We start from the raw sequence: 13,879 nt of genomic DNA, 5'->3' as shown, positions 1-13,879 counted from the left end.
CTACCCCTCGGCTACTGTTTTCCCTCCGTCAGAAACACCCATCTCGCCTTTCCTCCTCTGGCCAAATCATACTTATCCTACAAGATCCATCATAGAGCATCTATTTACCTCCTCAAGGATCTTTTTCTGATGCCGTCAGGCTGGGCTGGGCGCTAGCACACTCAGGTACCTGCTGGAGCACGCCAGTCCTGGTACAGACTTTGGTCCTGGGCAATCCTCACCCTGGATTGTATGCGTCCACTTCAGGTCCTGACCCCCTTGACTGTGAGCTCCCGAAGGTGGGGACCTTGACTCATCTCCAGCCGCACCAGGTTGGTGTAACCCAGGGACAGCAGGGGGACAGCATGGGTGGTATGGGGGGCAAAAGTTTGCCCGAAGAATGCTTGTCAGGTAATGAATATCCACAGCGGTTATTTACTTTAGACACTTGGTAATTTGAAATAAATAATCACGTTATTAAGTTAAAACGATTTTAAAGCATTGATATGCTGGGTTCGTCCTTCTAAAGTGTGGAGCAGACAGTCTCTCAGATGGCCTCCTTCTTTCCTCAGGCTTCTGGACCCTCTTTCTACCTGTCAGTTGGCACACAGCCTGAGCCCCATTCTTGCAGGGACCTGAGTCCCACCAAGGGGACAGCTGAGGATTGTGTAAGGCAGGGTTTTTAAAACTAGGCTTTGGAGGAGCTCCAAGGATGGCAGCTGGAGCAGGGAGAGGGTGAAGGATTTCTGAGATCATGAAAATAGCTCAGAGACTCCCTAAAACCTTGGATCAGAGACTCTGCCTCTGGCTGTCCCACCAGAGATGTGCTAGGCTTTGCCAGCACCCTGCTAATTTGCATGGCAAATTGTAGTTTTGGCTCAGCTGCTCGGCCTGGAATGTTAGGGGTTTAAGTCACTGTAACAGGTGGGGACCGACCCTAATCATCCTCACCCAAGTGTAACCACAGTAGCTTTGCTTTGATTGGTTTGACAAGTTAGCAAGTGTGATGGGGACACTTCCTCCCCACTCCTGATGTTTCCTTCTGTACCGAGGGAGCCCCACTGGCTTACCCCTCCTGGCCTCTCCTGCACCGGCAGGAGGAGTGGCTTCTCTGAGTGCTAAGCCAGGGCCAGAATCAGAGATGCTGGGTGGAGTCCTGCCCTCTCTCCCTTCCTCTGAGACCCTGGTGGAGAGCAAGGGCTCTTGTCTGCTCTTGGCCACAGTCAGGGACCTGTCCTCTCCAGGACAGCTAGGGGTTGTCCAGTGTCCAGCCACTGGATCTAACTCCCAAGTGGTTGTAAGCTGGGTTGTAAGAACAGGGGTGATATTGACACCTCCCACCCCAAATTAGGACTCCTCTGTAATAGTTAATTTGAACCAAGGGCTTTCTGTGGCCAAGACAAGCTGAAAGTGCAGAGATTTGAAGAAGTTTATCTCAGAGTCATGGCATTTGACCCAAAAAAATGACACTCTGAAGGCAAGAGGCTGTTCTGGGAAAAGTATGGGCTTTGGGGGTCAGACCTACTTAGAGAGGGTTTGGGAGGGCTTCTTGTAGGAGGTGACGTTGGAGCGGGCATGGCTTGACCAGTGTGGCTGACAAGTACAGAAGAGGGAGTGGTGGAAGTTGATGGTGGGCACATATGCCCTGGCTCTACCCCACAAGCTGGTGTTTCCTTCCCTGTGACCCCTAGAACATACTTCCGGGGTAGGTTACAAGTGTTCGCTGGAAAAGGGGTTCCATGTAGAATTAGTTTTGAGAAATCTCTCACCCTAGAGCTGAGACTCTGAGACTTTCATGCCCTCAAAGTACTTTCCTCTGTCTCTCCCTCCATGCCTCCCTCCGCGAGAGCATGGCCTCAACTGAAATACTTTTTAAGCGAACAGAAGCCTATTAAATGCTCCCAAAACATTCTACAGAGGGAAAAGCCTATTTCACATGACTTACTACAGAATTTCCTAAACTTATGTGACAAGTTACCTATGTTTCGTGGATTAGTCGTTCTGCTTAACCCAGTTTGCTAAATGGTGGGAGCCAAAAGCAAGGGAGAACCAGCATTTAAGGGGTGGGGTGAGAGGCAATTCATGCCTGCTTTCCAGAAGGTTCCCTGTGGCTCCTGTGTGAAAAGATGGGCTGGGGGAGGGGAACAGCCCCGAATGGAGGCTTTTGGCAGAGGGGGCCACGTTCTCCTCGTTCTATGCAGAAAAGGACTTACTTGCTTTTTCTCTTGAGACAGCTGAGCCCACTGCGCTGCCAAGATCTTTGTGATTTCTGTAAAAGGCAGATCTGGGTGCCTGGCCCTCAGCTGGCTCCTCTGCTCATTTAGGAAGATCACGTACCTGGGCCGGGAATGGAACAAACAGCAGCTTGAGTGACCAACCGCAGGGGGCGGGGAGGGGCAGCGGGCCCAGGGGAGCGATTTCCACTTCCTGGTTTTTATAAACATAAGTAATCATGGGTTTGCCCATATTTCAATCTAACCAGTGAATGGAGCTTAGTTCAAGAGGGAGAAATACTCGAATGGCTGATTTATCCAGAGACTCATGAAAGACAGAGGAGCCAGAGGAGGCTCCCCAAGGCAGGGGCACGAGGCATGCCAAGAGTGGGCGGCAAGTCTGAGCCTCGGTTTCCCCCTCTGTGGAATGGACATACGTAATACCACCTGTCCACAGGGTTACAGGAGATGGAGAAGAAGGCCTTCACCCTGGGAAACATGGGGGTAAAGAAGAGCAGGGTGACCTGCAGAGCAGTGGGAAGTGACTGTCATGGGACCTGTTTTCTGCAGCCCAAGATGCCAGGAGACAAGGGACAAGGTTTCGGAGCACTGGGAGGGGCATCTTGAGCCTTGATGGAGGTTAACTAGCTCATTCCAGAGCACCCACATCTGCCAGCTTGGAAGGGAAACCCGATCTGTGGACCCCAAAGCCACCCTCTTCTGGTCTGTGACCCACACACAGTTCTTCTCTCCTCACCTTTGAGCATCAGAACCTTACTACAGCTTAAAGAACTAACAACCCACATCCCCTCCCTATGATGTGAGGCCGCTGGCAGAAAATAGATCAAGGCTGAGATGGGGTCATGGCCACGCCCTGCACACATGGCCACTGTCTTAGTACCCCGTCAGGTAGTGTGCCCCATCTTACCCTGTCACAGGAGCGCGGGGAACAGAAATATCCCTCGGGGGTTTCCTTTTCTTGCCTTTGGGCCAGCCCCCTTTCCTTTTCTGAAACAGAAATAGCAGAGAGGAAAACCTCGAGACCATCGGTCATGATTTACCATATTCCCATCACAGTTTACATCAATAATGACAGGACACTAAAGTGTCCTCTCTGTCCACATGGCCTCTCACCTCCTAGCAACTCTGCAGAGTAGAGATCATCCCCTGACATGAGGGGACCGAGGCACGGAGATGCGATCACTGCCCCAGTCCCCAGCAGGTGCGGGAGTTGGGATGTTCCTTCTCATCCAAGCTGCAGAATGCTCATCGGGCGTGATCAAGAAAGCAACCCAAGGTTTAGGTGACTAGTTTCACAGGGGGATGGGACCAAACCTCGGCACTGGGGCGAGAGGTGGGCAGGGGGCAGAAGGTTAATACCTGAGCTTGACTGAAGTCCAGCCGGGTTCACATCTCAGCTCTGCCACTTACCTGCTGTGTGGCCTTAGACAAGTTAGGAACATCCCTGTGCCTCAGTTTCCCCACTTGTAAAATGGAGATCATGACAGTCCTTACCTGTGCACTGTGGTAAGGACTAAATGTGTTAATATTCTTGTAGCTCTTAAAACAGGGCCAGGTACCCAGGAAGTGCTCACTCAGTGCAGGCCACTAGGATTGAACTCTCTTCCACTGAAGCCAGTGTTGGGAGAGAGGCCCAAGCTGCACACTTACTCTTCATTCATTGTGCGTGTTGGATCCATCGACAGTGCCTGAGCCCTTGCTATCACCAGGGCTCTGTGCCTGCTCAGAGTCTAGATGACTGAGTAGGACACAGGCCCTGCCCTCAAGCAGCTCACAGCCCAGTGCTGGAGGCTGAGTTGTATATAAATAATTGCAACAATTCATTACAAGGGGTAGGGGTTACAGAATGACAGCCTGGATGTCCTTGCATTCAGGGCTCAGATTCCAAGTTTCCTAAACCAAACACAGGCATGTGCCCAGAATGGTAGAAAGAACTCAGAATGTGCCCTTGTAAACCCCTGTTTCAACATGTTGAAAATCTATTTCAAAAATCCAGCTTTCCTGTTCAAAGCTTCCTCCCAGACATGCGCATTTGGGCCTTCCCGGAGCCAGGGGATACAAAACTGGTCAGTGGCTCAGCTGGCTGCCTAGGTGATGATTTGGCACTGCCGCAGCCAGGTCAGACGTGCTGGGGACTGAAGGACAGAGGTCAGGGCAGCAACTGGCATCGGGGGGCTTAAGGAGCAGGAGGGCAGAGCTTAGGCAGGAAGAGGCAAAGAGCCAGGCTAGCAAGCATGTGTGGTAATGAGATAGTGCCGCAGAGCACCTAGCAAGGTGCCAGGCATGCAGTAGGTGCACAATAATGATACTCTCACTCCCTTCACAGACTATGCAGATCCCTGGAATCTGGAAGTGAAGGACAATTCTTTCAGGACCCTGGAGAGCTCCCAGGAACTGTGGTCAGCTTTGATTTCCTCCTAGTAAACGCTTTTGAAAACCACCCCCATTAACAGTGGAGTTCACCAAGGGCTTTCCAACACCCGTGTTCCTGAATGTGAGCCTCACGTTCCCCAGTGAAAGCAAATATGATCATCATCCCATGCCACAGGAAGACACTCAAAAAGATGGTGTGATTGGCCACTGAGTGGCTGAGCCCAGCCGAGAGCCAGGAGCACTCCATGGCTTCTGTTGGAGCCATGCCTCCTAAGGGAGACCCCATAGCTGCCTGGGGTCAAGTGGGACATGGGCCAGGTGACCTCTGTCCTGCATCACAGCCAGAGCTGCACCCTTCCCTCTCCCTGCTCAGCTCTTCTGCTGTAGCACAGAGGGGAAGCTGTTTGTTTCCAATTAGAGGAAATATTTCCACGTATTTTATTGTACTTCTCTATCTCCTTAGATTATAAATCAAAAGTCGAAATAAGTGTGCTTGTTTATCATTTTACTGCTGTCCCTGGCCCTTTGTTTCAGCTTCTTTATTACAAGAAAATCTTTCCTGAGTGTTTTCTTAGTTTGCCCACGAACTATAGTCCTGGAGGCAGAGGCACTTGGGATAGGTTTCTCTGCGGCCTTTTGTTCTCCCTCCATTTCTCACACAGGATTTGCACTTAACTGACTCTGCCCTAAATAGAGCCATGTACACTGTGAGCTGGTCATTAGCACAGGTGTTACTGTGTGGAGAACATTCCCACACACTGGAGGACATCCATTAAAAGGGAGAAGGCAGCACAGAACACAGTGAGCAAGACAAGAGCAAAGAAAACAGTGTGGTTGGTAGTGGAGCAGAAAGCCCACCTTCAGCAGAGCAGAGGGTCAATTTTGCCGTTTTGATTGGCAAAATCCAAGGGGGGGAAATCCCTTCTGAGAGGATTCTTGACCAGCACAAACCTTTCATATTCAAATTGCAACAGACGATGAATTTTGGATATTTGGTTCAATAGACAGACTTTTCTTGTACAAAGAAAAGCTCCTTTGGGAGTCAGCAAGGTGGAGTGGCAGGTACAAGGGGCTGGAGTGACAGACACGGCTCCCCACCCCCTCACCAGCTCTGACGCGCCATGGGTCTGAGAGCCGTCTTTACCCCTGCAGCTCCTACGTATGATGCAAAAGGCAGCACTGGGCCAATGAACTAGTGTCTGTAAAGGGCTAGCACAGGACCGGGCACCTAGCAAGGACTCTGCACATGCGTCTTCTCCTGGCCAGAGAGGGAAGACCTCAAGGACACGCTCATGAACAGGATTCTACAAGGAGACTGAGCAAGCATCACAGAGAAAAATAGTTTAGTTTATGCAACTTTTCGTGTCCTTCTTTTGGGAACCAGACCAAAGCTCGGATGATGCTTACTCATAAGCATGCTCAGGGAAAGACTCTGGGCCTCTGTGCGATTTACAGTCAACTCCTCAGCAAAGTCTGGGTCCTGGTTATTTGCACGAGGGCAGTAGCGGCTTAGTTAAAGGGCATGCAGCACCGGCCCCCTCCCCACTGCGCCGCCGCACCTGAAGTGAGGATGTTTATTACAAGACAGTACGTTCTAGACACCACGAGAGAGGTTAAACTGTTAAAACCTGGGTCCCTGCCTTTAGATATCATGGTCCTCTTAAATCAGAATTCTAGTTCATTTACTTCTGAAATAAACCAACACTGCAAGAGAAGTGCTTTTCTATTTTTTTTCTAATGGAAGCCTAGTAGACACCTCCTAGTCTAATCTCTCATCTTGGCTTTAACCAGCTTTGCAGACCAGATGCCTCAGGCAGAACTGATGATTCTGTGTGGCAATGGAGGGTGGTGGTCAGAGCATGGATTCAGGAGTACGACGGTCCACATGTGAGTCCCAGCGTCTCCACGGCTGTGGAACCTCTAGCACATTACCTAACCTCTCTGTGCCCTGGTGTCCTCCTCTGTGCGGGGAGATGCCAGCTTTTCCCTTGCTGGCTGTAAGGGCCATACAGGCTCGGACAGGTGCCAGGGCCCAGGAAGCCTGTGGGGTGGCTGTTACTGGGATGGAGGTCAGCCCTCTTGTGTTCTAATCCTGTTCCACCGCCTTCTGCACCTGTTGCCTCCGGAAAGCCCTTAGACTTTTCTGAGTGCACACCCACCCAGAAAGTGGGGCTGGCTCGTTGCGACGGTCACACGAAGAAGATATACACAAGAAAGTGCCACCATGATTGGGATTTAGCTGTGGCTTAAAGGGGAGCCAAGCCTGAGTTCAGCTCCTCACACATCTCTCTGTGGCTGTGGCAGACACTGCCAGTCATCTCCCCAGTATCCATTCTACCCTTCTTTATTAGAAATTGAACCCTGATTTTTAGTTGGACCCATGGCCACCTGGAATAAATACATTTCTCAGCCTTCCTTGCAGCCATTTGGGGCCATGTGACTAAGATCTGGCCAATAACGAAAAACTGAAGTATGGTATGCAACTTCTGGAACATCTTCATAAAAGGAAGGCATCTTTTTCATCTCTTTCTCCCCCATGCTGGCTGGATGCAGACATGAAGACTGGTGCTCAAGCAGCCACATTGGACTATGAGGCAGCATGCTAAGGATAATAGAGCAATGAGATGGACAGAGTCTGGGCCCTTGTTGGGTGTGATACCTCCATAGTGCCCCAAACCACCTACCTTTATATGTCATTTCCATGAGAAAGAAACACTTTCGATGTTGTCTAAATCACTATTACTTGGGGAGTTTTCTGTAATGTGAAGCTGAGGCTCATCTTAATGCATACAGAGGGTTATTTTATTTTCATGTTTCTAAGCATACCTGGTCATCTCTCACTCGAACTATTACAATAATAAGGGAAAAAGAAAAAAAATCATTGTGCACCTGTTGTGGAACAAACCCTTTGGTAGACGATCTGTATTTAGGCTTCAGAATAGATCACGCTATCTCCATGTGAGAATGCCTCGCCTAACCCCAGAATGTTGACCAGCAACCCCAAGTTTCCTGGAGTGGCTGGGCTTGAGAGCCAGACTCTCTGAGCTTAAATCCTGCCCTGCGATTTACTGTGTGACCCTGGGCAAGTTCCTTGACCTCTCTGTGCCTTAATTCTATCCTCATTGAAAAGTGGGGGTAAAAATACCAACCTTGCAAGGTTGACAGGGTTCAGACAAGGCACAGAGCTCAGAACACAGGAAATGTTAAGCATGCAGCTGGCAACAATGCTGGCCCAGCGCTCTGTGCCTGGCCTGAGTATTGCACTTGCCTTTGGCTCCTCTGTGTCCTGCTCCTTTGGGTCACCCTGGTTGGCCAGCATGACGTGCTGCATGGGCAGAGACGTGGGGTCCCGGTAGTGGGTGCGGATCACGGAGCATCCTGGGGGCAGGCCTCCGGTCTTATCTGGAGGCGGGAGAAGGGGTTCTGCAGGTGCTGAAACAGGAAGAAATGGCCCCATAAGGTCCGAGGTATTGAATCATCGCCACCCCCTGGGTCTGTCTGGCCCAGGCACTCTGTAGTGTGACGCATGCATTTTCAGATGCTCACAAGTGACAGCAAACTCCGGAAACCAGAGTTGGCGGTCACTTTTCTGGGCCACAAACGGTAACTACACAGCGGAGCTGGTGCATAGAAACAAGTGAGGCCCCAGGGAGCTGGCACAGCCTTTTAAACCATTTAAGCATTTAAAAATGGTTAAATGTAAAAAAAAAATTGTGTTTATAAAACCAAATATCCAAAATCCACCATCTGTTGCAATTTAACATATTAACCATTTAACCATTGTTAAAAGCGTGGGCTCTGGACCCTGGCAGTCTGAGGTCAGACCCCCGCTCCCATGGATGAGCTTCATGTCATTAGCAACATGCTTCACCCGCAGGGACTGCAGTTCCCGCGGCACACGCTGGGGCAGAATTCATGCCTGCCTCATGGAGGTGCTGAGAGGCCAGTCACACAACAGGGATCGACAGGACGCCTGCTGTACGTTGGGCGTGCAGACAGAAATCCAGTCCTCCTGGAGCCGACGTTCTGGGGGGCGTGGGGATTAGACTGAAACTTGTAAAGTACAGCACAGGGCACTTAGTAGGCTCTTATTTTGGTGGCGTTTTACATTGGTGCATTAGCAGAAATGTATCCCTCGGGAATGTCAACTGTGGCCAAGTTATCCCCTGATCCCATTTTACAGATGGGAGGGAGGTGGGAATGGGACACTGCATAGCTCGGGTCTAGTAGGTGCACGTGCGACTGTGCTTTCTCCTATCTACACACACATGCGGGTCCGTGTGTAGATGGGGAAACTGAGGTACAGGGAAGCAGAGCGATCATCCAGAAAAACCCAGGTAGGAAAGGCCAAGTGGAATCTTGAACCCAGGTCTCCTGGCTGCCAGCCCAGTGGTCTGTCCTCCTCCCTCACCTGTCCTGGCTGTGGTTCCCCATGCTGAGAGGAAGGTTACAACTCACAAGGTATGTCCTCAAGTGTGACCCCATTAGTATCCTAGCTTATTAACAAGCCATGATGTTTTGTTTTAGATGGTATTTTTGAGTCATAACTCATGCGGATGGCTTAGAATTCAAGGGGGTATTCATGAGGTAATGGTAAAAGCTACAGCTAGCTCACCCCTCTCTCATCCTGCAGCACCCAGGTCCTCCCTGGAGGCAACCATGGTGAGGGGCATGTCACATGCGCTTTCGGATCTAGTCTGCACATTTACACGCACTTGGTCCCCTGCACAATGGCAAACTAGTTGCACTGAATTTGATTTGCTTCTTTTGTTGACTGTGCTTTGGAGCTCCTTCTGCTGGCCACAGTTTTTGGGAAGGCTGCATCACATTCCCAGTGTGGATGGGCCACCGTGCATTTAGCAGCCCCTGGTAACACATGCAGGTTATCCCTGGTCTCTGACCACATGGCATCACATGCATGTGGTGGGCTCTCTAGGAACTGGGTTGCTGGGTCAAAGGGCATGTGTATTTGTGGTCCACATAGACCAGACACACCCTGGCTGGCACATTCCCTTCCATGGGGCTGGACCCATCTCATGCCTGCCAACAGTGTAAGACTCAGCTTCCTCCTGGAGATCTCTGCCTCTGCCACCACCTCCCTCTCTGCTCACATCCCTCTATGACTCCCTTGACTTCGGCATGAAGTCCTGATGCCCTGGCCTAGCATTTGCGGCGCCAGGAGGCTGAGCCTTCGTGCTTCTCCAGCCCCACACGCATCCAACTGATACAAATGACACTGAAAGGCAGAGTCAACACGGATGGTCAATAATCCCTTCATGTGTGTTATCTTGCTTTAATCTTCAGCATGGCTCCTCACCATGGTCACATCCACAGGTGGAGAAGGAAGTTCAGGGATGTCAGTGAACTTTCTGAATGTCCACAGCAGGGTAGGGGCAGATGGGACCCTCCATTTTGGGCTGTCTATCCTTTCCACCTCCCCAGCCACCTTGCTAACGAACAGAAATCCTCTCGCATTCAGTACAGCCTGACTTCAGATGCCCTCATCCTGCTGGGCCCAGTCCCAAATCTCCCCTGCCTCAGCCTCTTTCCAAAGGCCCAGCACAGCGGGCAACAGGGAGGGGCCCATTTGGGAGTCAGCCATGGATGATTTATTCATTCAGGGGACAGATATAAGTACCAGGGTCGGACACAGTTCCAGGCCCCAGGCAGAGGCTGCAGGAACGGCAGTGGGCGACAGCACAGACTACACAGAGCTCCTGATTAACACTGAGCCTCAGTTCCCTGGAGGACAAAAGCCATGGTGATTGCCTTCATTTTAATTATGAGTAAATGGAAGCTCAGGAATGCTCTATGATGTCCTAATGATCTCCAGTTCAGAGACAGGCTGTGCCTACCCTGGAGCCCTCGCTCCCACTGGCTGCACAGTGCAGTGCTCACACCTGTAAGTTGGCTAGAATGTCCGGCTCTGCCACCTACCAGCCATATCATTGCTCAGTGCCTCGGTTTCCCCACCTGTAAAATGGGAAGGGGCCAGTGAAGATGGAGGCTGTTGTTACAGAGCCTGGCACTCAGGAAGGAGGCAATAGCCAAGAACTGCTCTAAGTCAAAGCCTGCTTTGGAACGTGAGAATACCTTCTGCCAGTTCAACTTTAGGCTCGAATGCCACTTGCCCTCCAGTGCCAGAAACACATTAGCCAGGAGCAATTAAATCATTTTCAGTTAATTGTCCTATGAGGTTAGAAAATGGGATTTTCTGCGAAAGGGAAGGCTCTGGACAAAGACCTGAACCTTTCCAGCATCAATTTTACCACCTGCGCACTTGGCAAGAACATCTGGCTCTTGCATAACTGGGTTCCAACCCTGGTTACGCCCTGAAGACCCGCGGGGCCCAGATCAGGTTACTGAACGCCTTGGGTTTCTCACTGTGGAGATGTGACAATGCCCGCCCCCAGGTCGCTGGGGGCATTATATCGGACAGGTGAGCACAGGTTCGCTGAGCCAGAGCCTTAGCCTGGCCGAGGGCCCCACGACGCAACTGCTCTCAACAGCAGAGACGTCCGCTGACTGCGTGCGCCCCTGTGCCCCAAGCAGCGCCCGGGACCGTGCGCGGCGGCCCAGATCGCAGGCCAGCCCTGCAGCCCGGGCCACACCGGCTTCGGCACTGGCGGCCGCAGACAGCACCGCAGCCAGGCGGCGGGAAGTCAGGGCGGGCATCTGTGCCCCGGGACGCGCGGGGAGAGGACCCGGCGGGGCGCGGGCCGGGTGACGTTCCAGGGCCTGGGCCCGCCGGGCGTGGACACCCGAGACGCGGTGCTGGCTGCACCGGAGCACGCCCACCCCGTCCCGGGGACGACCTCCGCACTCCCGGGCAGCAGGGCGCGCGCGACGGGGAGGGGCGCAAGTTCAGCCACTGACCCGCAGCCTGGCCGCTGTCCCGCTGCATGTCGCCCGCCCGCCCGGGCCGCCGCCCCGCGCCCGCAGCTCCGGTTCAGTGCCCCCGGTGCGCCCGCCCGGCGCCCCTCCTCTCCGCCCCGCCGCTGCGGGTCCCCGGGCCGAGGGCTCTGTCCGCTGGGAACCGCGTCGCGCCGCCAGGGGCCTGGGTGGGCGCTCGGGGCCGGAGTCCCAGCCGCTCAGGGTGTCCGGAGCTCCGGGCTTTCCGGGAAGCCGGGGGGCTGGGCGGGGCCAGAAGGGGGGCGGGGGCGGGGCGGAGGGCAGGGCGAGCCTCTCCCGGCGCCCCCGCTTCTGGCTGAGCCTGTCACTCCGCCCGCACCGCAGTTATATAATATAAGTGCGCCTGGTTGACGGGGAAGAGCCAATCAGCGACGGCTCATCTTTGAATTGTCTTTTAATATTTCCAAATCACACCAGAATACATAACGCATTATCACTATGGCGAAATTAGAAAATTCAGAGCAGCCCCTCTTCCGGAACCTAGCGCTTCAAAGCCAACCAACCACCTGTTAACCCATTGGTGCCTCACTTACCTTAAACATTTTTTTCCAAATAAAATTTCAAAGATAACTCTAAACATATAAAAATAGCCACAAGCTCCACCTCGCCTTCCAATGGCAACACTTCCATGATCGCGTTTTCCCTTCCCGTCTGTGGCAGGTGACAGGAAGGCGGTCAGGGGCTTCACACACTCTCTGGGTAATTCTGAGGTTGCCTATGGGACGGCACGGCTTCTAGAGCCAGGCGGTCTGGGTTCATCAGCCTACCTCTGCTGGGTGACCTCGGGCTGCTTGCTTCATCTCTCTAGGCCTCAATCTCTACATCGGTTAAGTGGGGATGATAATAGTGCTTATTATTAGGCACAGTTGTGGGATCGAAGAGTTAGTGCTCCCCAAGTACAAGGGAGGCACTCAGTAAGTACGCCAGTTATCATTTCGGAGGTCTTCTGCATATCTCAAGGGTAACGAGCAATACTTGTGTAAAGATATAATTTGGTTTTTTTCCTACTCCCCAAAGCTCCCAACTCCATTTCCATGTTTTCTTTTTAACCAACCAAGGGTTTCAACTAAGAAGTCAGGAAAGCTCTCTGTTCCTCAGTTTCTTCCTCTATGGAGTAGAGCTAGTATTAATAGCATCACAGGGGTGTTTGAAGGTTCTGTGAAATACTGTAGGGGTGCATGTATATAGGTTTGCTATTAATCAATACTGCTGATAACTGGCTAGCTGTCTAAAAAGGGAATAGACTCCAGTCTAATAACAAATACAAAAGTAAACTCTGGATGGATTAAAGACCTAAATTAATAAAGCAAACAATAAAAATCACACTGGGAGACGTTGGGATCCTAATAGCATGCTCAGATAGGAAGCCCTCAACAGCAATACCTTGTCAAATGAAAGTATTGAGATGGGGGATTATCTCCAACATTCCCAAAATGCCTTACTGAACTCACAGGAAAATCCTGGGAAATACCCAAGGTCCACACGCCTCCTCACTAAAAGAGAAATAATCAGCCCAAACCAGAGTATGAACCCAGAAGTCTGGCCTCCACTGGGTACAAACACCTACAGGAGCTTCAAGTTTGAGGAACACAGGCCGGTGCCATGTGGATCAATGAACAAATCTGCCCACATCGGCTGCCTCTGGTGGAAAAGCCAAAGGTGATATAAATAAATAGTCTCTCCCGTGAATGTGTAGCCAGAAGACTGCTCCCATGTGTGTCTGAGCATCAAATCTGCACTCTTTGGCAGGGGAAAATCTCACCCATCAAACTAAGTTAAAATAGCTACAGATTAGGGGCGCCTGAGTGGCTCAGTCGTTAAGCGTCTGCCTTTGGCTCAGGGCGAGATGCCAGGGTCGCGGGATCGAGTCCCGCATCGCACGGGGCTCCCTGCTTCACTGGGAGCCTGCTTCTTCCTCTCCCACTCCCCCTGCTTGTGTTCCCTCTTTCGCCGGCTGTCTCTCTTTCTGTCAAGTAAATAAATAAAATCTTTAAAAAAAAAAGAGCCTAATTACCTCTAACTAAACATAATTAAAAAAAAAAAAAAAGCTACAGATTAGTAGCGCCCCCTGGAGCCTAGAAGAAGCAAATGCAAATTGATGAATCAACTAAATTCTACCACTGGAACCAGTAATACAGTATATGTTAATTAATTTGAATTTAAATAAAAAATTTTTTCAAAAGAAGCAAATGGAAGTGCTCTCTGGAGAACAGCATCTTCAATCCAAGCCTATCACTCTATACCATATATGAGCCCAGAATAAAAACGAAAAGTCCAGTGAGGGCTACTCCACACCCATGAGAACGTGTAAACTTAAAAAGAGCACAGCAGGTCGTGGCGAGGATGTGGAGGGACTGGGGCCCCACACTGCTGGTGGGGAT

At 51.5% G+C, this 13,879-nt stretch overlaps 1 protein-coding gene across 5 annotated transcripts in view; it reads right to left on the bottom strand.

Annotated features, from left to right (window-relative positions):
- The window catches only part of LOC103658341 (SWI/SNF-related matrix-associated actin-dependent regulator of chromatin subfamily E member 1-like), a 28,075-nt gene extending 16,531 nt beyond the window's left edge, over positions 1-11,544 (bottom strand). For all 5 annotated transcript variants that reach the window (XM_040625468.1, XM_040625465.1, XM_040625469.1 and 2 more), the window contains exons 1-4: positions 11,463-11,544; positions 7,855-8,018; positions 3,121-3,200; positions 2,193-2,316 (exon numbers count right to left, since the gene is read on the bottom strand). In XM_040625468.1, the coding sequence (XP_040481402.1) occupies positions 2,193-2,316; positions 3,121-3,200; positions 7,855-8,018; positions 11,463-11,490 (396 nt within the window). In that variant the 5' untranslated portion in view covers positions 11,491-11,544. The remainder of the gene's footprint in view (positions 1-2,192; positions 2,317-3,120; positions 3,201-7,854; positions 8,019-11,462) is intronic.
- Positions 11,545-13,879: the final 2,335 nt, after the last annotated feature.

Source organism: Ursus maritimus, unplaced genomic scaffold (genome assembly GCF_017311325.1).
Source record: "Ursus maritimus isolate PB19 unplaced genomic scaffold, ASM1731132v1 scaffold_8, whole genome shotgun sequence".
NCBI lineage: Eukaryota > Metazoa > Chordata > Mammalia > Carnivora > Ursidae > Ursus > Ursus maritimus.
Note: the sequence above shows the minus strand (reverse complement) of the source record. Positions and strands in the feature narration are given on the sequence as shown.